Below are 25,483 nucleotides of genomic sequence, written 5' to 3'. Positions count from 1 at the left end.
CCTCAAGAAATTTAATCTGGTGGGGAAGACACACATAAAAGCCAAAATCACAGAAATAATTACCTAATTACTATTGTTTAATTACAATTATTAGAACAATATGAGGGGTGCTTATAAGACTATATAAACAAGAGATCTGATCTATTTTAAACCAGGAAGCAAGACAAGGCCTGAGATCTGAGTAGGAGCCCAGGTTTAGGTGTGTATTGGCAGAAGGTAGTTGTTAAATGTCCCAGGAAGTGGGAACAGCTCATTCAAAAGTCCAGCTTTGAGCATACATGGAGCGTGAGAAACTGTGTGCCTACAGCATAGCAAATAAGGGGGAGAGTGGCAGATAAGCAAGGAATCATGCAGAGATTTGCAGATTGTGTTAAGGTTTTTGGACTTTGTCCTAAAAGTTATGAGAAGCCATTGATGGTTTCGAAGCATGTTATACCATGACCTGACTTAAATTTTCTTTCTCTCAACATTTTGTTATGAAAATGTTCAAACAGTGGAGAGAACTGTACCATGAACACCCATATGGTTGACTCACGTAGATTTTACAATTAACATTTTGCTCTTGACTTAGTTTTTAAATTATGTTACACTGACAAGTATGTAGGTGTTAAAAAGGAGGAAATAAATTTAATCTCTTCATCCCAGAGAAGATACAAAAAAGTTTAGAAATGGTACAGCCTAGCTGATATAATGATTAGAAATTATTAAATGAACAAAAGCACAAGGGATCACTGCAAAATTCCAAACACAATTATTGGGGAAAAGTGTACTAGAATTGTTTTCTCAGATACACACTATATCATTTAATTTTTGTGAACTATGACTCCAGGTCCAAGGTAACATTTTGATTTTTTTATAACCTGATTTCCTCTTATTAGATCTTGAAATAGTGTTTAAAGAGGTAAAAACTCCACAAACACTTTAGTTTCTAAGATAATTTGCATTTCACCAGGTGAGTTGATAAAGCCCTGACAAATGGTGGCAAGAGGAATGGAGGAAAAAAAGATAAATTTTTAAAATATATGGGAAGTGTAATTGATGAGAAGTGTTAACTAATTAAATGAGGAAAAGAGAGAAGAAAGTTTTAGCAGAGATGTTTCTAGGGCAAAGGAGGAATACATTATTAAAGTGCTTATTTTAATTTTGGATATGCTAATTTTTATAAGCCTCTGAAATATCCAGGCAAATATTCCAGGGAGCAACTAGAATTTAAACATGGAACTGGGGGGGGGGGGGTGGGTTCAAATCTATAAATATAGATTTGGAAACCATAATAATATAGGTCCCTGACTGAAACCATGAAAGCAGATGAGGTTAGCTCTGGAGAGTATGAAAAAAAAGAAAGGAGAATTGTCACCTTGAGTCATCACCAAATCTCTGGGTCTCAGGTACCCTAAATACCTGATACTGTTCCAGATGACTATTTCAAACAAAGCAAGAATGAAATTGCCAATTTTTACATCTCAGAAATAAAAAGTAACAATAGGTAAGGTATCTGAATAGACATTTCCGTAAAGAGGATCTACAAATGGCCAGTAAACACACCAAATATGCTCAACATCATAATTAGGAATAGGCAAATCAAAACCACAATGGCATACCACTTCACACCCACTAGGGTGGATATAATTAAATGGCAGTTCCTCTAAAAGTTAAACATAGAGTTACCATACAACCCAGCAATTCCATTACTAGGTATATTCTCCAAAGAACTGAAAATATATGTTCATACAAAAACTTGTACATGAACGTTCATAGCAGCATTATTCATAATAGCTAAATAGTGGAAACCATCCAAAAGTCTACCAAGTGATGAACAGATAAATAAAATGTGATACATTTATACAATGAATTATTATTCAGCAATAAAATGAAATAGTGATACATGCTACAGCACAAGTGATCCTTGAAAACTTTACCTTAAGAAGCCAGTCACAAAGGACTGATTACTCATAGGAAATGTCCAGAATAGGCAAAACTATAGAAAAAGTAGATTTAAAGTCCTTAGAACTGGGAAGGCTGGGGGCAGAGGGGAGATGAGCCATGACTATTAATGACAGCTTTCTTTTTGGGGGTGACAAAACTGTTCTAAAATTGTGATGGTTGCACAACTCTGTAAATACAAAAGCCACTTGAATTGTACACTTTAAACAGGAGTATTGCATGGTATGTGAGTTGTATCTCAAGAAAGCTGTTTTAAGAAATCAAATGGGCCTTTACAGGTATCAAAGTACCTCACCAGCTGGGTAACAGGCTTTTTTTTTTTTTTTTTTTTTTTTAAGGGAAACGACAGGCACAGAGGGATGTCTGAACTTCCAAGTTTGGACTCTCTACTATATCATGTTGTTGAGTGATGGCATAATTAATCTTCACTCCTTATGACACCACTATAGTTGTACATCTCTCTAAGACAAAATCATAGTTTGCAAATGCATGTTTTAACAGTTCTCTATTATTAGACCACTAACTTCTTCAGATTAGAGGCTATGTAAGATTTCAGTGCATCAAGATCTGGTAAAGTGCTTTGGTATTTAACACATGCTCAAACGAAGGGTTTTCACGTAGGAAAGATCCACAACTACAGCTACAGAAAACCAAAGTAAAGCACGGAACCCAGTATACGGATACCCGCCCTCTGCAACCAAATGAAGACACAAAAAAGAGAAACGAACAAAGCGGAAGATAGGAAAGAAGGATGGGAGACACGGTGGGCCTCTCCTCCCTCCCCCCACCACCCTCCACGACGGTTTCCCTGGAAAGTTCCAGAAGGGAGTCAGGCGTGGCCGGTGACATCACTACGCCCCGTGTCGAGCACGGCCGAGACCACTCGGCGCGCTTACTTTCCCGCCTCAGGGACCCGGAGATGGGGTTAGCGCAGCGTAAGGGGCGGGGCTTACGTCACGTCCGGCTCGGGACGCGCCACTGCTGGAAAGGGAAAGCCGAGCGCGGAAGGGCGGAGCCAAGAAAGCGCGCCTTCTGGGAGGGGGTGGGGCCGGGTTAAAGAGCGCCGCGTCACGTCCGGCAGACTTAGAGCCCGAGCGGAGGCGGTGAGGAGCGTTTCGGCTCTCAGCGGCTCCGGAACTAGTGCGTGGTGCGAGGCTGCCGCTGAGCCCCTAGATAGAAGGCGCGAGAGGCTGGCAGCTTCGATTGAAGCACATCGAGCGGCGGCAGCAGCTAGAAGTCATGAGCGACAGCGGCGAGCAGAACTACGGCGAGCGGGTACGTAGCGGTGGTGCAGGGGGCGGCTGTGTGGTCCCAGCTTCTTGCATTTCTTTCCAGGCCCGTCGGCCTCGGACCGGCAAACGGGTGATTTCGGCCCCGAAGTCGGAGACCGGGAGGGATGGGAGTCAGAGGATAGAAAGCCCTAGTGGGTAGTGGCTTTATCCGTGAAGGAGGCCGCCGGCGGGTTTCGGCGGCCCTTTACCCGAAACGGCGGTTTTTTCCGTTATGGTGGGGGGCGGGGGGAGGTTAAAAATGGCCGCTGCGTCCCCTCGGTGGTGGGGGAGGGGAGCGGTATCTCGTTCCGGCGTTGCTCTCCTGCGAAGCCTCGCCGCAGCCATCTTGGGCTGCCGGGCTGGGCGCGCTGCCAGAGGCACAAAATGGCGGAGGGGCCGCGCGACACCCTCCAGGCCGCGGGCGGAGGAGGGGAGGGCAGAAAGGCAACGTTCTTCGGGATTTTTTTGCTCAGTGTTTAGGTTGAGACAGGATCAGTCTGGGCCCCTAAGGGATGGGAATCTAGGGTGTTCTTGGGGCCTCTCTCAGATTAGGGAAACTAGGCTGAGGTAGACTTAAGCTCTGAGCCCGTTAGTTTGAGGGGATTGCGCGCGAGCTTTGTGTTCGCCCTAAATGGAGTGCTGTTTTTTGATACCGAAAGGGCTTTCAAACCCCGCATCGTTATCCGTATCCAAAGCAGACCACGACGAGGTCGCTGAGATTTTGTTGTTTGATGGAGTATACCTTTTTTTGCACGGGATGGTGGTGGAGATACTGGCGGGCAACGATTTATGGTGCCGTTGTTGCCTTTGTTTTGAGGCATCCTTAGTCTGTGAACCACAAGTTGTGTTGGTGCACTTTTTTAAAGTTTCCACCCCAAAATGTGGAGTTTGGTGATGGTTGGGGAAACGGCGGAAATAAAGTTCCCGGGCTTAGGAAGCATGATATAAAGACTGGTTGCGGCTCCGTGAAGTACTAAGATGCAGAAATGTCAGCCTTGCCAGAATCTTGCACATTTGGAGGTTGACATTTTGTTAGAAGAGTAATAAAAAGCACTATAGAGGTTGATTTATTTTTTTACTTGATAGGATTAGGTCGGGTATTTTTACAGTTTGCCTGTAATTGTCAGGTAAATCTATGCAAGTATCTTCTCAAACTCAGGAAAAAAATTTTAGGTGGCTCATTAGAAGGGAGTTTTTAAAGAAACTTCCTCTGTTCGCTCTTAGAATCTTAGTGAGCTTACTGTGTAACTTTGGAGCCAAATCTGATTAATTTGGTTTGAACTAATCAGGCCCCGCCTTTACCTATTGCAGATGAATGTTGGCTTTATGTTTTTCCCTAAGACTTGATTTCCACTGTCAGTAATGTGTGTGCGATTGTTTCTTAAGCTCGCTCTTAAGGTGAGGAAGCTTGGCTCAAGCTCACACGTTATTAAAGCTGTCGGTTATGGTTTCCTCCAGTTTAATATACTGTCGAAACGAGGCGTCGGTGTTTGGACTGTAAAGCAAATGATAATTTTAGTCTTCAGCTATTATACAAAACAATTATTGGGTACTTTTGCATTCTTTTGAGAATACAAAATAACTGGTCTCTGTGTAGAGGAACTCTCAGTTGAATAAACCTGAGTGACTTGTGATGGTGTGGTTGAGAAATGAAAAATTCCCCAAAGAAAAGTTTGTGTATTTTTTACGTAAGGGAGGAAATAACTGCAGAAATTAAGTCCTGGTTTGAGATAGCTCAAGAGACATTGTCATCCCACTAATCAAGGTTTTGAATTGGTATTTTCTTTTTGTTAGTAGAATACACATCCTAGTTATTTCACAATACTGTTAACATAGAATGGCTATTCAATTAATTCTTATGGAAGGAAACAAAGCAATAAAAATTTAATAGTTAGAAATTGATGTCACATAAAGTCTTGACTTCCAGAAGATTTCTGAACTTTGACGTTGTGGAATACTTCCACATTGTTTTCTTTGGCGTTTGTCTGTAGGTTGTTTCCCAGTTGGTTTATGTGAACCTGAAGTGGTAAGACTAGACCTAAAACAAACTTGTTTGGGACTTCCTAAAGAATGCTTGGCAAAACCATAAAGTTCAATGGAATGATTTAAATATAATGCCATTAAACAAACACAACGTAGAACAGGTCTGATTGGCTAAAAACGTCCTTTTGAATGTGCCTGAAACAGTGGGGAAACAGTTGCATTCAGAGTACTTGAACATGGCCTACTATAAATAGCTTATCAGGAGCCTGAAAAATTACTTCCATTCTACTCTACGCTTTCAGACATTACAAATTGTTGATGTGAATTGCTAATGCCTACCAATCTAATCAGTTAATGTTAAGGTAATCACCAAAATCTTATCAGCTGGAACCACCACCACCGGGCCCCCACCGCTCTAGAAATGTTTTTTCTGCTCACTCCTTTAGACATATAAGTTCTATTCCTAAACGGGGGGCGGGGGGGCGGGGATGATCCTCAGTTTGGTTGTTTTCATAGCCTGTTTACTTATTGAGTGAAAAATGACACTTAGAGATGTGGATCCTTATTTTCCCTTGTCTTTTTTTTTTTTTTTTTCTTTCCCCTTGTCTTTTAAATTTGCAGGTTCCTGAATTTGGGGGGTTCTTTAAGTTACAGCAGAATCTACCTTTTACTTGTATCTGGAATTTTTTCATGTCGGAGTTGATCTAAAGTTAAATTAAAATCTGTTTCTAATGAGAGCTGACTTACCCGATCTGGCCAGACCTATGTTAAAATACAGTATTATTCATTTCCAAATTCAAGTTTCTTCCAGTAATTTACTAAAATTGCTTTTTTTTTTTTTTTTTTTTTTTTTTTTTGCATAGAGGTTGACTAGCACCTTTGGGAAAAACAGAGGTGCTTTTAGCGGATATGTCATGTCACAATTTGGGAGAATAAGAACATGATAGAGTCATGTAGCCAAGTTTAGAGGTGCATGGTAATGGTGAGGGGGGTGATAAATCTTGTAAGGCCCAGTTATGGTCACACTGTTTAGGGTGTGGTGAAGTTTGCTTGGTCTTGCTACCGGTTTAATGTTCTATTTGTAATTTCTTTAGTTTCTACAAATGGGTCTTTAGAGAAACAAGAAACTAAGGAAACTATTGTTATTGCTGTTGTATGGACCAAATCATTTTAATTTGTCTTGCTATCAAGATTACAGTAAATACTCTGATAGGGAATTGCCTATTTTTGTAGCAGCAATGTGTTTACAGTATAGGTATATTATCTTTAGTTTTATTCTCTGTAGAGATGAATAGCATCTGGATGCCATCCCATCAAACTGCCTTTCAGATTCTGCAGTTTTTCTCTTCTGCTTAATCTTGGGTTGTCTTTTTGAATTCTGTTTTTAGCTCCTAAGTCAAAATTCTAATTTTCAAAACTGAAACATCTGAATCTATTTCTTCCTGAAGAATTCTAGCAAATGGCAAGTTCCTTAAGTAGTGGATTGAATTAATGTTGGGTGGGAGGAAATAGTTTTGTTTCAGCCTGAGTCTGGTTAGGCACAAGTCTCTTGAAACCAGGTCGAAGAATATTTATTTTTCTTGGTTTTAACTAAAAGAATGATTTAATATTAAGGATATGGTCTGGAAGTAGAAGGTGGCATTTTCAAACAGAAATTACAAGTGGTTACAAGGTAAGTACTACTACTGGTTTTGTCAAAAAGTTGCATAGGAGTTCAGATAAGAGATGTGTTAAATGGAATTTGCCTTGTACAACCTTCTCCCATTCTTTATCGCCAATAAAACCCAAAGCCTTACCAGTATTAATATTTTCATAGTTTATATTTTGCCCGAGAGGACAGTGCTACAGCTGTGTATATCTTTGGAGCATTAGCATTGTGTGTTCTGTTGATTAGTTTTTTACACATAATTGTATTATGAGCTACAGTGATGAAGGTGGTGATTGATGTTTGGGAATTTTATGTGTTTACCCAATTGAGTTTTTTGGGGGGTGTGGGTCACATAGAATTAAGTATTGTTGTCACTTAGTCTTGTTTTTAACCTGGGGTTGGGGAGTTCTTCATTATAGCAAATTAAGTCTTCAAATTCCCAAAAATATTTGCTTTGAATTGGGTTTTGGAGGTTATATTCTGATTTTTGTCAACAAGATGGCTAATATGACAGCATGGATGAGGACCCTCTTTGCATTGATGTGTGTGTGTATATGTGTGTGCTTAGATATTAGATTAAAAAGTAGTCTTCTGAAAAAGTAAAACACGCTTGCACAATCTGCTGGAAATTACTGAATGTTTTATGAATGTAAATTCGGTCTGTACTTGTTTTGCAGGAGATCTTTTAAAAGCATGGACTTAGAGGTGATGTGGGCATGTCAGATGATAGTTTTTTCAGAAATAGTCTTTGAGGATTTTTCTATCCAACCAACCTTCTGGTAGAGTTTAGCTGCAGAAAGAAATAAAATAGTCCTTAGGTTGATATGAGCATTGATCTTTATAGCAGAACCAATGAGTTTTTCTTTGACCCCTCCCCGTTTTTAAAATACTATGTTGTGGATCAATCTAATGAGTTTGCACATTTTTAATATTACATAAATTCCAGTTGTAACCTCTAGAATCATTTTAACAGATTGTGTTGGTAGCAGGACAAATTTCTGCTTATTTCTAAATAGGCTTTCTTAACCATATGTGTATAACCTTAGCCCAGTTGTTGGTCTTCTCGTTTTATGAAGTGGCCACTTGAACTTAGCTGGGTTCGAATAAACCTAATATTTATATTATCTAGCAGCGTATTTTGTTCTTCAGGTATAAAAGAAGGAAGAAAGTTGGGAAGGGGTAATGAAATAACAGCAAGAAGGTGTCCATATTGAAAAGTTGTGATATCTAGAGCTTTGGCCTCTATTCTAGCATCTTTTGCACCTAAGCCCTGTATCTGTATTTAAACTTAAGGAGGCCTTAAGAGGAAACCTGCTTGGGCATTCTGATTCCATGATTACATTTGTGCTGGCAGTAAACATTTCCCATTACATTTCGGTGATGGATGTTAAAGCCAATTACTGTGACTCCCTTAAATAAAAAGCTATGTAAATTTTTTCTGGGTTAAGTAAGCAACAATTAACTTTGAAAAAACTAGATTGAAGATTATGCTTATCCTCTTAGAAAAGACATCACAACACTTCCCATCATAGCCATGTATGGTTGTCAGATAGGTATAAAGGCTTCTGTCTCTCTTTCTCTCTCTCTTGCTCTTTTTTAAGTTTTATTTTCAGAAAGAAGAACTAGGAAAGGAAATTGACAGTGAAAGATCATACAGTGAAGTGCAGGAAGACTAGTATGTTTTATGAGAGCAGTATTTTGTTTAGGGTGTTCAATAGACACTGTTATGCTTTATTGACCTGTTAAGTGATATTGAGTCTTTTTAATAATTTCAGGAGGTGAGCTATAATTTTCTCCCAACATTGCCATCTTTAAAAGTAGTATTGCTCCTTTGGACCACAGATGATTTTAATACTTTGTTTATTGGGGCGGGGGGGGGGTTCTAACAAAAATTCTTTGAAAACACCAGTGTTGGATTCAAGTTTGTTCTGGTTCCTTTATAGCTACTCACATATAGTATTTGGTTAACTTGACTTGGTCTTTTAAGTTCTAAATTTAGTAACTTGGGCCATTCATACTGTCAAATCTCACTAGAGCAGCTTTCTAGGGGTGGGATGAACACTATGGTCCAAATTTTCAAATTCCCTGACATTGTTTTTTTACAGAGCTACTTTTGCAGTAAAAAAAAAAAAAAATGAGACATTAAGTACATATCTTGCCCTTAGTCACCATTTGTAAACCTCTTCAACCCTGAGCCTTGTCATCATTGTGCAGATGAATTGTCCGTGCTTTCCTTTCTTGCACTTTTGTATTTATGTGTCACTTTTTGGCTAGAGATGTGCTTTTGACACTTTAATATTCTATTGATGAATACAATAAGTGTGAAATGTAATTACAGTTCTTAAGATGTTAGATGAACAGTAAATGTTCTGCACTGCACTTCACATTCAGCTTAAGCATGATTAACTACTTGGAGTAGACAAATGAGATTAATTACTATATATATTTTAGAACAATCAGAAAACTAGTTTCAGTTTTTTGAGCTGCGTATTCTAGTTTTTCTAAAAATCCAAAACAAAAGGGATTTTTTTCTAGTTTCAGTTTTGGCACTGGATTTTATCCTGGAGTTTTAAAATATTCTTCATCCTGTTCTTTTTCTATTAAGGTTAATGTTGAAGAAGGAAAATGCGGAAGTCGTCATTTGACAAGTTTTATAAATGAGTATTTGAAGCTCAGGAATAAGTGAAGCTGAAATTTGAAAAAATAAAAGAAAGAATGCATGCTAATTATCAGACCAGAAGTCCCACTTGTAGAATATTGAGCAATTTGTGTGAAGTGGGGAAGATGAAAGAAGTCAGAATTTGAAACGGAAGAATGAAGAAAAGAAATAAAAATGAAGTTAAGATAAGAAGTAATCTGGAATCAGAAAGCACTACGCTAAGTAATTACTAGTCTGTTTATGTGTCCCTGTATATTTTGCTAAACATGCATGCATTATTTGTTTAATAGAAGAAATATATACAGGGTAAAGAAGTGCCTTCCAGGGGAAACGTTAAATTAGGTAATTTTAATTTTAACTTCTTAGTCAAATGATTGAAATGCAACTTAAAAAAAAAATAACCCTTAATAGTCAAATAGGAGGCAGGAATGAGCTCTCCAGTTTGGGTAACAGCTGGCTTCGTGTTGTGTCCTAGATTTTTCATCTCTAACTTTGCTGTTCCTGGGGCATGAATGAGTACCTGCAGAGTTGGAGTTGGTGGTCTGTGCCACCCCCTGGACACTTAATGCACTGACCCCTACCCTTCAGTACAGAGCAGTATATAGTAGAATGTTTTCTTAAGTTTGTCAACGTTTTCCTAAAGAATGTCACTGGGATGGTTATGGAACCAACCCCCCCAAAATCCAAGCAAAGCATTGGACAGGATAGTTTCTTTTGGTGTTTATGAAAACAGTTTCTTTCTAGATGGCAGTAGTGGAAAGCTATGACCACTTAGGTCCTAACTTTAAGATGCATGTGTGCTAAATTCACAAGATAAATCTAAATTCTTTTCTGTTTAATGCTCATTGCAGCTGAGTGACTGGGGTTACTGCTAAAAAGTTATAGAGGCATCCCTTAGAATGAGGTGGGTCACACAAGTGAACAGGATATTTAACTCAAAAGTGGGAATAGTAGTAGGTGCTTTATTCCCTTTTCTCATTTTCTGTTATTAAACACTTAACTGTTAAAGTGATGTGAGAGATGTAGATCATTAAGTAGTTTTATTCTGGTTCCCTACTTCCCACCACTTACTAGGAAAACAGACCCCAAAGTTCTGTCTTTTCCCCTTCTGTGTGTTTGTTGTGTTTTAGCTGAATAGAAGAGTCAAATGATTTGGTGCAGTGTTGTTACTTTCAGTTGAATGGGACAAGTGCACATGTCAAAATAATACCCAGTAGTAGCCAACCAACAGATAGTTTCTACCCTGTTGGGAAAGCCAAGGCTATCACTTTTCCCAAAAATGAAGATAGACTAAAAAGCTTTCTGAGAATTGTCAGACTAAAGTTCTTGGGGGAAAGTGGCTTAAATGATGTTATAGAGGATCTGAGACTTGAGGGCCTGTTAGTGTCAAATTTGTACTTTTTATAATATTTCTGTATCTTGCAAGCAGAAGGAAAATTACTCCCATTTATATAGGCAATAATTTCCAGCATTTGCTTTACCCCAGTTATTGCTTTGTAAAACTTGCCACATGTAAAAGAATAATATTACGTCAATAATGTTGATTCTACATTCTGAATTACTTACAGCTGAGGCAAGTGATGTGAATGGATGTTATGTTTTTATTCAAGCTCATGGATTCTTTTATGAGGAGACCAGCAAGGTCCTTGGGGTCCGAAAGAGAAAAGACCTGTTAGCCGTCTAAGGGGAAGAAGCAGTTTGGAATTTGATTATATGGCACAAGCTGGAAAGATGTAAAGCAAAAGTAAACATTGATGCTAGTGGACCATCTCATCCATTCAGGGCCCACCCACCCCACCCCACCTTGACCAAAGCATCTTTGAGTCTGAGAGTGCCTTCCTCTGCCCCCTGCCAGGGGAGTTTGGGGGAGACAGGCCTTTCACCCTGGGTTAAGTGTAAGGTGCATGCCCTCAGGAGGGCTAATTAATGCCAAAGGGCAGAGAAAGTGACAGAAAACAAGGTTTCAGGGAAATGACTTGAAAAAAATCAAGACAGGTAAGAAGCATAAAGCTTTTGAAATTAAGTTAGTGAGACTTAACTAAGCATCATAAACACATGGTGTTTTTAAGAAATGTAGATGCCCAACTCCAGACCTACTATAAAACAAGCTCTAGTTAAGGATCTATTTTTAAATGCTAGGTAGGTTGATTGTATATCTAAGAGCTGCTGTTCAAAATCTAATTTACTGCATCTAGTTTTTAAAAATACATGAGAAACCTAGCATTGGGTGGCTATTCCCACTTCTTTCATCTCTTTCAAAAAGTTTTTCTAAGATATGCCATTCTCAGAATAGGGAGACACAGGTTGGTATTTTGTTGGAAGGCTGAGCTTGGTTTTCCCTGATGTGATCCCTGTAGATTGTGTATCAGTATATGATTAAGATCCAATCTGTAAGAACTTGATTCCTGAGCTGTTTTCAGGGAATTTTTGGCTTTGTTATTCATGTTAACTTTATGACCCTTTTCCTTGAGGTATTGCTGTTCATAGTGTTGCCTCTTTGGTAGGGTTTTAATGTGTTGACACTTAACAGTTTTGACAGCCCTGAAAGTGGACTTTGAATTTCTTTGCGTGTAGGGGCTTTCTAGCTGGTTTTACAGATTTGACCATGGACAGAGGTTTAAAGCTAACTTTATGCTTTTAGATTTGGCTAATAATTTCAGGTGTCATTTCTTTTAGACAGGGTGAATATTCTTGCATATATTTCCAAACCAGCTAATGGCCAACGTAACTGCCAAAGGGTTTGACTTTAAGACTATCCTTGACAAGAAAGGAGGTAGAGGCATTGTTTCTGTTAGCCTAGCAAGTGTCAGTACAGAAAGAAAAAATCTCTCTGGTGGTTTCACCTATTCTGGTCTGAAAAATGATTGCTCACAAAATGCATCTGCATATAGCCAATTAGTTTTAGAGGTTGAAGTCTTAATGATAATTTCACAAACAGTGTATCTTTGACCCTTGATCTGCTAGAATTTCACAGGGGAACCTCATAGGGTTTATTCTGAGGCTAGAAGTACTTTTCCCTCTTGGTGGACAGACTGGTAAAGCATCTCAGCTTGGAATAAGGCTTTTCTGTTTACTGAAGCAAGAGACTTAAAAGAAGATCTTGACTTTCTACTCTTTTATCAGATCCCTAGATTGGCTGATTTCTGGTACTTTATTGGTAATCTTTTAATCATGGTAATCATTCTTTCCCTGCCAGAGCAAATTGTTTTCATTAGTTTCCATTAAAAGTCATAATCGTTCCATGAAGTAATCTTTCTAGCACTGGAGTAAACAAAGGTATTTAGTAAGTAGCTTTTGGGTACCTGTTTCTACTTTCTCTTCTAGATTAGCTTTTGCCTGTTGAAATGATGACAGAAACTGCACCCCCAGTTAGAGAAAACCTTTGTCCGAGGAGAGGAGGAGGGGGGTGAATTGTCCTTTCAGATGTCTCTGTTCAGAATAATTGCCAGAGAAAGCAAAGGGATTGTTAGTTGGGGTCTCCAAAGCCCTAGTATATATTTTAAACAGTCCTTGATGATAAAAGCAGCAGTTTTCAGTAATTAGGGGCCATGTTTTTCTTCGAATCTCTTTACTGACTCATGGCAGGAAGGAGAGGAGGGTGTCCTGTTTCGTGTCACTTTACATACACCATGTCTCTTAATGAGTTTGAAATCTTGCTGTAAAGTTTCTAGAGTTGTTTTGGTGTGGAGACCAGAACTCATTTCGCCCACCCAGTTACTCTTACCTTTCCTGTTCCAAACTTTAAGCTTTAATTTGTCTCTTCTGTGTTGCATGTAAATTTTGTCCCTGTGCATCATAGGAAGGATCTTCCAGATTTTCTCCACTATGCTCTTAAGTCACAGAACATATTCTAAAATGTTCAGGGTTGTGATTTAAAGAATATCATACCTTTTATTGTTTCAAGAATGACCAGAATATTTATTCTGAAGGTCTACCACACAGGGAGGTCTCATGTAACTTTTATGCAGCTTCAACATTGATTCTTAACTCTACAGCGACTTGCCTGTAATGTTGATTCCTTTTGAATCTGGCCTTTTCCACTCTTTGTTGGGCAGGAAGATTTATTAGACTGATGCCTTTTAATTTGCTGAAGGTGGATAGCCTGAAATAAAGGTTGTCTTGCTTGATGATACTTTGGTTAGCTATCAGACTGAGTAGATTCTCTTGTCTTTTCCACTGCTTTTTATTTTGGTATCTTGGCAGAACATTTCCTTAAGTCCAGTTCTTACAGTGTTTGCTTTTGCCACTAATTATATGCCTTTGGTTCACTGCTGAACTAGTTCTCTTGTTCACCCTTTTCTTCACTAGTTTAGTTTCTTTTAGAGCTCTTTTGTATTACCTACCTAGGAGCTAATCCCAGTTATGATAGGGGAAAGCTTGGGCATACAGTATATATCTAGATTTTGTTTTTACATCTAATTCCTGAACTTCCCTTCCTGAACCTAGATTAAGAGCCCATGATCTAAACTGTTTTGGTTTTAATATGTCCTTTATGTAACTTTTCTAACTGCTATTTCTTAGTTCCCCATTAGTTGGCACTGGCTCATCTACATTTAGCTGAGGAAGATCTCTGGTACCCTCTTAATTCTTACCTCTGCAGTTCATTCACTGCCTTTCTACTGTAGCTCCATCCAGTTAGATGGACAAGGCCTACAGATCTAGTGTCCTTCAAGCTGGTCCTTGCTTTCCACTAGGTTTCTGCGTTTCTCTGGGAGTTGAAACAGATACCGTCCTTGTCTTTTTTCCCATTCAGCAATAAATAATACTTGAAAATAAAGTAAGTTTTATGAATTTCATAGGGTTTTTTTTTTATTGGTGGCAACTTGATTGAAATAGGTGTGAGGTATAGGTGTCATAGTTAATAAGACTCTTTTCACCCTAGTCTTTATGGAGTAACAATCCCAAATCAATCCTTGGGCAGTTCCCTTAACTGCTTGGTTTTGGCACTCATTTTTGAAGAGAGTGGGGTCAGTTAACTCTTAGCCCTGCTCCCCTAAAAAAGGTGGAAATTCAAGTTAATTGGCTTATGTCAATTGGAGCAACGTAACTATTATACCAGGTATATTCAGTTCCTGCCCTTACCTATGTTTTCTTATCTTGGAAGGGGATTGCTTTCCCTCACCATTTATCTCACCACAGCTTATTTGTTTTAAAGTTGCTCAGAAAGTATACAAATTAAACTGTTGACATCTACGTGTAGGAATCCCGTTCTGCTTCCAGAAGTGGAAGTGCTCATGGATCTGGGAAATCTGCAAGGCATACCCCTGCAAGGTCTCGCTCCAAGGAAGATTCCAGGCGTTCCAGATCAAAGTCCAGGTCCAGATCTGAATCTAGGTAAGAAAGACTGTCTTGGGATTTTCTTGTTACTCTTAGTTTTCAAATTGGTGTGTGCTTTTGTAAACTAGGAAGATAGAGAGGGTTAGATCTTTCGTTGGCTTATTTAATATTGGTACTAGAAATGAACTTAATCTTTAAGTTCTGGGAGATAGAAGATTCAAGTGGTTAAGAGCCTGGGTTTTTGGCGTTAGGGTTCAAATCTTACCTCTATTTTTCCTGGTTTGGGCAGATTACTTAACCTTTTTCAGTCTTAGCCTCCTTATCTATAAAAAGCGAATTAGTAAATAGTACCAGTTCTTCAGAATTGTGAGGATTCACTATGAGTTTTAAGTGAACTGCTTATTAGTATGGCAAATAGACTGTAGAACATTGGCTTTCAGTAACTGCAATTCTTGATAAACAGGTGTAGTCTAGGACAACAGATGTGTGTATAAAACAAACACCTTAATGTAGTGCACTTTTTTTTTTTTAATATTTGTCAAGAGTAAGCAATACATCTTGGTTTGCCCAGGTCAGCCCTATAGTATGCCTATTTTCAGGCATAATTAACAATGCCCCCTTTCTCCCTTGCAATGTGTCCTTCCTGGTTTAAATGACAGTTCATATGATCACTGTAGTTAAGAGCAACTGGTTGATTTTAAAACACTGCTGGAGAAAACTGGTGATGATTTTAAGTGAATAGTGGACATAATGCAAGAAGCAGAAAAATAGAGTGGTATTCTGAGGGGTAAGGTTGGGTGCAAATCAAGCTAGTATGAAATGCTGCATGTTTTATGATTTTTGAAAGATAATTGTGTTAAGTTTAATCTGTATCTTAATTATTAAGATATGATGGAAGGGAGCTTTAGCTGGTAGTGGTTTTGGAACTCTTTCTAGCAGAGTAGAAATGACTATATCCAGAAGAAGAGTGTCAATCCCACTATATATGCGTGAATTGTGTGTTTCAACTTTTGGAGTTTAACTCTAGAATAGAGTATGGAAAGAATTGAAAGCCATATCTTAACTGTCAGCTATTTAGTGATAACCTTGAAGCCTTTGTCTTTCAGATCTAGATCCAGAAGAAGTTCTCGAAGGCATTATACACGGTCACGGTCTCGGTCCCGCTCCCATAGAAGATCCCGTAGCAGATCTTACAGTAGAGATTATCGAAGACGCCACAGCCATAGTCATTCACCCATGTCTACTCGCAGGCGTCATGTTGGGAATCGGGTAAGATGAAAAAAATATTTTTTGAGGCAGTGGACTGTCTAAAGCCACTTTATAGTAATATTTAATATGTTCCCCTCTTTGTTTCATGTTTAGAACTGATACTGTTTGATAATGGAGCTTTAGCATGAGTTACCTGTAGAGCCTTTTTAGTGTTTTGAGATTCTTTTTAAAAGATATCACCCATAAGACAGTCTACATTTGTGCTATATACGTTTAAGATATTGTCACATTAACAGCCCATCAAGTAAAAAAATTCTCCATTATGCATTACTGTTACAGTATTAGTACACTAGATCATATTCGTATTAATGTTATTCAAGTATTCTGGGTTTGTTTTACTACACTTTTTACAGAATGCTCCCCCGATTTTCCCTTTTAGGGGTTTTTGTTTTTTTTTTTTTTTTGGTATATAAATTTATTTATTTTATTGTCTGTGTTGGGTCTTTTTTTTGCTGTGCGCGGGCTTTCTTTTTAGTTGCAGTGAGTGGGGGCTACTCTTCGTTGCGGTGCGCAGGCTTCTCACTGCAGTGCCTTCTCTTGTTGTGGAGCACCGGCTCTAGGCGCATGGGCTTCAGTAGTTGCAGCATGTGGGCTCAATAGTTGTGGCTCACGGGCTTAGTTGTTCCATGGCATGTGGGATCTTCCTGGAGCAGGGATTGAACCTGTGTCCCCTGCATTGGCAGGCGGATTCTTAACCACTGCGCCACCTAGGAAGCCCCCCCCCCCCCCCCCCCCCATTTAGTTTTAAGCAAGTTTCTTTCAGGTATTAAGGCTTTGCTTATCTTCCATGAGAAGTTCTAAGTGAAATGACATTTAGTGTGTTCATATTGTGATTTCATTGCATAATATAATACAGGTAGATCTAAAATGTTTGTTTTTGAAAGTGGGATGGAATTTGACTAGTAAATGTGTGTATGAAATAAATGAAAACTTTTAGGCAGATTCATTATGGTAACTGGAGTGTTGGCAACATTTGGTTCGTTATTTTCCTTTATTGTAATAATTACAAGCTGCTTAATACCTGTTAAAAACGGTTCGGTACACATCTTTGTTTCATTTATATGTGTGTGTGTATATGAACACTTTATGATGTTTCTATAGAAACAAAATCAGGCTGAACATGCTCTTCTATATCTTTTTGGCAGTATAGAGCCGCCTCCCATTGTGTGAGTGATACATCTTAATTCAACATTTTAACAGTTTACCTTATTTCCCCTATGGCTTAATAGAGACAGTGCTATTCTGGTTATCTTTATGTGTGTATATTGTGAGTGTGTGGACATTTCTTAGAATAAAGCCCTAGAATAGGTGACTCCCTTGGGCAAATTGCCCTCCAATCTCCAAAAAAGTCAGGTGCTTTTCAGTAGTATGAGCTGCCGTTTCCTGCTGATTTGGTTCCAAGTTGAAAATTACCCCTTTTGCAATCTTTCCTACAAATCCTTAAACATGCTTGTGGTGCTGCTGTAACATTAATTTTAAAGTAGTGTTTTATTTCATTGTTTATCTTTTAGTGTTAGTGACATTTTTGGCCGATTTATGCATGGTTCCTTTTTTTTTTTTTAACTGTGATTTATGACAGGTTTTTAAGTTTAAAATCCACTTTTCTATTTCTAGGCAAATCCTGATCCCAACTGTTGTCTTGGAGTATTTGGATTGAGCTTGTACACTACAGAAAGAGATCTAAGAGAAGTGTTCTCTAAATATGGCCCAATTGCTGATGTGTCTATTGTATATGATCAGCAGTCTAGACGTTCAAGAGGATTTGCCTTTGTATACTTTGAAAATGTAGATGATGCCAAGGAAGTAAGTAAAAATCTTAAACGTTTGTAAAAATATCAGTCCTATTTTTAACTATTTTTACTTGGATAAGGACAGGTTTTACTTTAGTAAATATAGCTTGAGCTAAAGGAAATGCATTCTTCTGGGAACATATACTGAAGTCAATAATTTGAACTTTTTTTTTTTAAACACTTTTTAATGTGGAAATTTTCAAATATTTGCAGAATTAACAGTGAAGTATGGCAGTTTCGTTCTCTATTCCAACTCAGTCCCCTCCACCACATTATTTGAAGTAAATCCCAACATAGTCAGGTGGTTCCAGATGTGGTGTATCTAGATATAGGTATTTCTAAAATAAGAGTATTAATACTCATTTGGAATATTTAATCAAGGTTTATATGAAATTACTTCCTAAAGTGGAGAAAAGCATTAAAAAGTGTTAAACCTATGACTCAGGAGAAAGGAACTGGTTTTGAATGTATACTGGCAAGTGATTATATATTTAGATGTTAGGTTGACTTGAGGCAAAACATAGGAAGTAGACTTTTTTTTTCCCTTATTTTTTCTTTTTTTCTTTTTCTTTTTTTTTGGCTGCCTCGCCTGGCTTGCAGAATCTTAGTTCTCCAACCAGGGATTGAACCCAGGCCATGGCAGTGAAGGCACTGAGTCCTAACCACTGGACTGGCAGGGACCTCCCTAAAATTTTTTATTATGTAGACTAAAGTAAATTCAGTGTGAGAATCTAGGCCACGTTTAAGAAATTTGGACTTTAGATAACATACAGATGATAGCTGAAGTCATCTCCAAGGACAGTATAAGGAAGAGAAAAGCTTGAGAAACTTAATGTCAAGCCATCTAAGGTCAATGTTGAGATTAGTAATTGAGCTTTAAATGGAATTATATGGTTATCTATATTTTCATATTTTTATTATGTATATATAATTTTGTGAAGATTATACTAATTTTTTAAAATTATAAGTTCTTAAATAGAGTAAGCTAATCTAATAAAGGAAGAATTGAAAGTTGAATGCAATTATAATTTAAGAGATTTAAGGGATGCAAATAGGATTTGCCCAAGGTTACTAATGGTGTAGGCTTCCTGGTTTTCCTAAAATTTTTTTGCTACGAGACCACAGTTCACTTTCTGAAAGATAACAGCATATTTTGTATCTGAATCAGTAATGCCAGAAAACTGCCTTGAGGTTTAAACAAACCAGAGAATAGCATAATTGGAATTAGAAATTTAAATTCTGTTTAGGTGGAAGGGTATTTCTTTAAATTGTGAACAAACTGCTAAGTCTTTGGGATATTTTTTCCTTAAGTACACACTGTTTCATTAAGTCTGTGTTCTAGATAGAAACTATATAATTCAAGCTTTCTTCATCCCAGCTTTTTGCTTCCATAGCAGGGATCCATAAACTTGTGTAAAGAATTAGACAGTAAATATATGGGGCTTTGTGAGCCGTAAGATTACGACAACTACTTTTCAACCCTGCTATTGTAATCTAGCCATATAATATGCAGATTAATGATGGGACTTTGTTTCAGGGAAACATTTATGGTCACTGAATTTTGAATTTCATTTATAATGAAATTTTTTTTTTTCCTCCACACATTTAAATTCTTTTAGCTCATGGGTCATAGTTTGCCAACTATTTACTGCTGTAGAGCTACAAGCACTGTGTTAGGTACAGTAATTACTTCAGATATTTATTTCATGGGTTAAATTGCCTCTTGTGGTTTTTTGGATAAACTTTCTTTGGGCAGGCTTTTATTAGTAAAGATTTAATAGAAAAGCCTGTTAATAAGCTGTCAGCCATAATGTTCTGGCCTAACTGAAACATCCAGTTGGACCCTATTTATAGCTATTGGATAATTTGGGTCTTTGTGCAGGATGTATATAATGACTTACATGTCTTTTGAAGGCGAAAGAGCGTGCCAATGGAATGGAGCTTGATGGACGTAGGATCAGAGTTGATTTCTCTATAACAAAAAGACCACATACCCCAACACCAGGAATTTATATGGGGAGACCTACCTAGTAAGTTTATTTTCAAGGTTGTTAAAATATTGACAGTTCACTTCCTTCAAGAACTGCATGCAGTTGGGGTGGGGGGGTCTTTGGCATTTCAAACTGGCTAAAACTTATATTCAATACAGTATATTCAGTGGTGGAAGCATTCTGTTGGCACCACAAATTTTAATTGGTACCATTTAATACATCACATCCCACTTTATCATAAAGAAATGCCATATAGTTGGCTTTGCTGGGTAATTAAATGATTCTCATCAGATCATTTTTCCCATACTGTAAGCTTAATTATTATAGGTAAAATCAAGTTTGTACAAATCTTATTTACTGTTTGTTCATAGTGGCAGCTCACGCCGTCGAGATTACTATGACAGAGGATATGATCGAGGCTATGATGATCGGGACTATTATAGCAGATCATACAGGTAAGTTAACCATAATACGAACTTTAAGTTGCCAAAAAATTTGAAGGACAAACCAGCTTTTCTGAGTCAGTTGCAACATAATTTAAAGCAGCACTATACCTGTGTTTTAGCCTTTGATAAAGTTATTAGCTTTAATACTAAAATCCAGACCCAGAGTTTTAAACTAGTTTTGGGGTTTTTTTGTTTTCTGGGGAAGGGGGCATACTGCATGCATGGCATGTGGGTCTTACTTCCCCAACCAGGGGTTGAACCCGTGCGCCCTGCGGTGGAAGCAGTCTTAACCACTGGACAGCCAGGGAAGTCCTTAAACTAGATTTTATGGTTATGTGTGTTTTTAATTTATCTTCATATGTATATTTAAACATGAAGTTGTAAACCAACTGAAATTCTTGGTTTCAAACCGTGACAATGAAAACAAAATTACAGACCATACTTCAGCACCCCCCCCTTCATTTCATTTTTAAAGTGAGTTTCATAAGCTGTATTTTGTAAAATTGCTTTATAAAGCAATTTTTGGTATCTAAGGAATCATGCACTGAAGAGCAGAGGAAGTGATTCTTGGAAGAATCCAAAGAAGTAATTATTTAAGGACAATAATTTAGTGTAACAATGGTAAGAGGTTTATTATTAATCAAAAATAGTGATATATTTTTCAGGGTCTGGTAGGGAAATGCTCATGATACTGGTAATACTCTGAAAGGTAAAAATGAAATAGCTCTCTATTTTAGGAACAGCAGGTAATTTAGACCCTGCCTTGCTTGTCAAAATGTAAATTGTGTAATAAGTATCAACCACAATTAATCCTTGATACCTTATTTTGGTGTGATGTTGAGGTGTGGATTATCTGGGGGGGGGGGGGGGGTTGCGCACAGTATTTGGTAATGCTTTAAGAAGTTGACAGTCCTGACATTTAGCACTGACAAAAAGAAACTTTCTTAAAAATGGCATTTCTGTACTGGTTTGTGGAGGCTACAAAGATTTAGGGTCTTAAGGTTTTATTTTTATTCATGTGAGCATTTACTATTTTTGGGGGGGGGGGGTACAACAAGTTCAATCATCTGTTTTTATACACATATCCCCATATTCCCTCCCTTCCTTGACTCCCCCCCCAAGTCCCCCCCACCCTCCCCACCCCAGTCCTCTAAGGCATCTTCCACCCTCGAGTTGGACTCCCTTTGTTATACAACAACTTCCCACTGACTATTTTACAGTTGGTAGTATATATATGTCTGTGCTACTCTCTCGCTTCGTCTCAGTTTCCCCTTCACCCCCCACCCCCTCCCATACCTTGAGTTCTCCAGTCCATTCTCTGTATCTGCGTCCTTGTTCTTGTCACTGAGTTCATCAGTACCATTTTTAGATTCCGTATATGTGAGTTAGCATACAATATTTGTCCTTCTCTGACTTACTTCACTCTGTATGACAGATTGTAGGTCTATCCACCTCATTATATATATGAGCATTTACTTTTAATGCTGCTCATTTAACCACTAGGGAGAGCTCTATGCCAGTTTGTAAACAAGGTGGCAAAAGCAGCTCGTTATCACCTAAAGGAAACTAGTTTTCACTTATCTGCGAGTTTTAATTTTATTGCATGACTTGTGTACTTTCATAAACTTTAAAAGTGAATGTATGTTGCTTTTCTGTCTTCACAGAGGAGGAGGTGGAGGAGGAGGAGGATGGAGAGCCGCTCAAGACAGGGATCAGATATACAGGTATGCCAGGAGAGGATTTTAAAATCTGTACAGTAGCAGAATGGCTTCACATAAAGACATTTTCATTATTAATATTTTGGTAAATTATAATTGACATTACACAAAATTGGATTGCATGAACTGTATAAAAATACTGTAACTGAAGGGCTTCCTAGGTGGCGCAGTGGTTAAGAATCCGCCTGCCAATGCAGGGGACACAGGTTCGATCCCTGCTCCAGGAAGATCCCACATGCCACGGAGCAGCTAAGCCCGTGTGCCAAAAAAACAAACAAAAACAAAAAATACTGTAACTGAAGCCAAATGACAGTGTGTACATGGCTTGTGTGTTTATAGACATTAATTGGGCTTACACTAGGTCATTACTCAGTGGTACCATTTTGTACCTTAATATGAGATAAGATGGCAGAAACTAAGAGCCCATAATATTTTAGTCTTTATTCCTGATAGTTTTATTAGCTTTTTATAAGCACCTCAGAATAAACAGGTGAATGTTCAAGTTAATCTTTCTTAAACAAAACTAAATCACTTTGAAGCACTGAACAAAATTTTGTTTTGGGTGTTCGTAGGGTATGGTTAAAATTAGTGGTAAAGTTTTGTCTTGTTGGCGGTTTTTTCTTTTTTTTCCTTTTATGTAGCCCATTTTAAATTCTGTTACGTACAGTGTTAATTAGCACATGATCAGTGGATCAAATATAGCAAGGAGTATTCAACCTCTGGTAGTTGGAATGGTTATTTGGTACTGGGGCCTAATAGAGTGCTTCATTCTTAGGACTAAAGCAGACCTTGAAATTCCATGACTAATGCAATATTTTTGAAGGCCAATGAGGGTCGAGGGTCTTTTAGTTTTGTAAAGTGATAAAGGGATCATGTATAATCTTAAGTCAATTTAGTCTGTGATCTGTGGAGTCTTAGATGATCTTGACATTTGTTTACAGAAGACGGTCACCTTCTCCCTACTATAGTCGTGGAGGATACAGATCACGTTCCAGATCTCGATCATACTCACCTCGTAAGTTTTTATTGATTTATATTATTTTGTTTATATATTGTAATAGCATGGCTTGCTGTGACTTAACCAAACCACAGCAGATAATGGGTTAATTCAATTAGTTTTATCTATATTTCTCCCCAACTTTTCTGTAGGGTTCAAGGAAATACATGTAAAGAAACCTTGGATCTTACTCTTGTTGCTAATTACAATAGTAACTATATTCTGTCACCATTTGTAGCTTTTCTTTTAGGAGTCCTAGTAATTTTTGTACAGCTTGGAAACATTTGAGTGACTTAAAACTTTTGGTTTCAGGTATCTTTATGTGAAGGTTTCCCTCTATTTTCACAAGAGAGAATCTGGTACATAGGAATTTCCTGATGGCAGAAGAGTTTAAAATTCTCAACATTAAAAGTATTCACTTGAGTATTGAAGCATATTTCTTTCTTCCTAGGTCGCTATTAAAGCATGAAGTTGAAGACTTTCTGAAACCTGCCCTAGAGTTGGGATATTGTTTGTGGACAATATTTTTTATTGTCTCCTGTTTAAAAAGTGAACAGTGCCTAGTGAAGTTAGGTGACTTTTACACCTTTTATGATGACTACTTTTGGTGGAGTTGAAATGCTGTTTTCATTCTGCATTTGTGTAGTTCGGTGCTTTGTTCAAAGTTAAGTGTTTTCAGAAAAGTATGTTTTGCATGTATTTTTTTACAGTCTAAATTTTGACTGCTGAGAAGTTTCTATTGTACAAAACTTCATTTAAATGGTTTTTCTACTGAATCCAGGGTATTCTGAAGATCGAAGCCTGTGTGTGTAAAATGCTACCAAATGGCAAAAAGCAACAATAAAGTTTGGTTTTTACTTTTCTTTCTAACATATCAATGCTTAGCAGAACTGTTCAGAATAGATTGTCAGTAGTAAATTCAAGACAAAAATGCCCGTTTTCCTTCAGTCCATAAAACATACCATACTTAATATACCTGCAATTAAGTGATTAAAAATTATGCTCTGTAACTCTATACTGCTAGTATTAGAACTAAAGATCTTTCAATACAGCAAATGCTTAATGCTTATATAAATGTGAATTTGTCAGCCTTCATGTAATCTGTATTATATATAGCAGGGAATAAGATAAGAGTTGCACAATGTATGCCTTTAAAAGGCTATTTCTTAAAGCTGTTACAAGGGGATAATGGTATTTCAACTAGTTATCAGCAAGTGACAATACATTCCACCACAAATGTACTCTTGTTCTTCTAGCCTTTAGACTATATGGAAAAACTGGGTGGTTCAGAGCTTGAGAAAGAGAGAAGGGAACACTACACCTGTGTTGTGGATGAGCTGAAGACTTTGCCTGTTCATTTTTTAAATATTATTTTCAGGTCCTTTGCTTACCAAAGGAGGCCCAGTTTCACTCAAATGTTTTTTTTTTGAGAACTGTGTTTAAATAAACGCAAGTGAAAAGAGTAAAAGGCTGGTACAACTCAGTTTATAAAGATTTTGTTTTAACCTTGCTACATATAATTAGAGTTCTTTAGGACTGAGGTGTATTTTTTTGTTATTGTTTTAAATAGATAAATTACGTGATCCTGGCAAATACATTAAAGTGAGTAGGTATTGGAGTGATCATCTCCACTTGGTGGAGGTGGGGGTGGTTTATTATATGAAAATAATTCTAGTCTCTACACTTGCCCTGAAGGTGCCTGAGATGCACATATTCTTAGTTTAGGTTATCTTCATGGTCATTTCTAGGGAAATAGGAAAAGTTTGTTAGCCTGCTGACCTTTGTATTATTACTTAGATACAATACAGTGTGTCCCAGGTACTTTGTAAAGTACTTACCATCTATTTGGTGTAGTAATTTACCTTAGGTCAAACAGCTATTAAAATACCAGTGCCGGGATCTGAACTTGACCAGTCTCAATCCATAGTATGTACTCTTAATCACGATGTTGTTCTGCCTGTAATCTGGGTAATCTAATGATTAAAATTCTTGGTAATAGTATGCAGGCATTATTGTAGGCCTAAATTTGCCAAACTTATGGACAGAGGCACTTACCAGGTTGAGATGGGCTAAAGAGTGGTGAGGCTTCTTTCCTTTTCTGGGATAGGAAAGCAAGTTGTAAACTGTTAGTGTGCTATGATGGTGGTCATCTAGTTTGCAAAGTGTTTTGTTTGCCATAAAACAGTATATAAGCATAAGAAGACCAGGCATGTGGAAGCTAACTGGTTACTCTCTCACAGAATTTGGTACAGACAGGTCCCTTTAAGACTTATACATGCTATGGAACATTTTGTTCCCATAATTAAAGCTTTCTTAATTGCCAACTTTTTTTTTTTTTTTAAATCACCTTTGAGGGGAGCCCCTCAGAATATTCTCCCAAGTGTATCTGATCAACTATTGCTGCATAATCAGTCATTAAAACTCAGGCCTGCGACAAATGCTTAGCCACTGATCTCAGCCAGGATCTCACTCCTCTGCAGGACAGCTGGG

General features: G+C 37.8%; 1 protein-coding gene across 3 annotated transcripts; it reads left to right on the top strand.

The window, feature by feature from the left end:
• Positions 1–3,030: 3,030 nt before the first annotated feature.
• On the top strand, positions 3,031–23,867 carry TRA2B (transformer 2 beta homolog). 3 transcript variants are annotated; one of them, XM_057738419.1, is made up of 9 exons: positions 3,031–3,219; positions 14,706–14,839; positions 15,889–16,051; positions 17,666–17,854; positions 19,756–19,871; positions 20,204–20,287; positions 21,943–22,002; positions 22,938–23,011; positions 23,445–23,867. In XM_057738419.1, exons 1-9 carry the CDS (start codon positions 3,184–3,186, stop codon positions 23,453–23,455), a joined length of 867 nt encoding a protein of 288 aa, XP_057594402.1. In that variant the 5' UTR covers positions 3,031–3,183; the 3' UTR covers positions 23,456–23,867. The 3 variants fall into 3 exon arrangements, with proteins under 3 accessions (XP_057594402.1, XP_057594400.1, XP_057594403.1); XM_057738417.1 differs by lacking the exon at positions 23,445–23,867 and adding an exon at positions 23,306–23,442; XM_057738420.1 differs by lacking the exons at positions 14,706–14,839; positions 23,445–23,867 and adding an exon at positions 23,306–23,442.
• Positions 23,868–25,483: the final 1,616 nt, after the last annotated feature.

The sequence above is a fragment of the Hippopotamus amphibius genome, chromosome 6 (genome assembly GCF_030028045.1).
Source record: "Hippopotamus amphibius kiboko isolate mHipAmp2 chromosome 6, mHipAmp2.hap2, whole genome shotgun sequence".
Lineage (NCBI taxonomy): Eukaryota > Metazoa > Chordata > Mammalia > Artiodactyla > Hippopotamidae > Hippopotamus > Hippopotamus amphibius.
The sequence above is the reverse complement of the archived record's forward strand: the minus strand, read 5'-3'. Positions and strand labels throughout refer to the sequence as shown.

Excerpts from the sequence above, each read along its gene's own strand:
- TRA2B (XM_057738417.1), top strand. The coding sequence starts at position 3,184 with ATGAGCGACAGCGGCGAGCAGAACTACGGCGAGCGG. Across the intron at positions 3,220-14,705 it reads AGCAGAACTACGGCGAGCGG|GAATCCCGTTCTGCTTCCAG; the intron begins GTACGTAGCGGT and ends ATCTACGTGTAG. Across the intron at positions 14,840-15,888 it reads AGGTCCAGATCTGAATCTAG|ATCTAGATCCAGAAGAAGTT; the intron begins GTAAGAAAGACT and ends TTTGTCTTTCAG.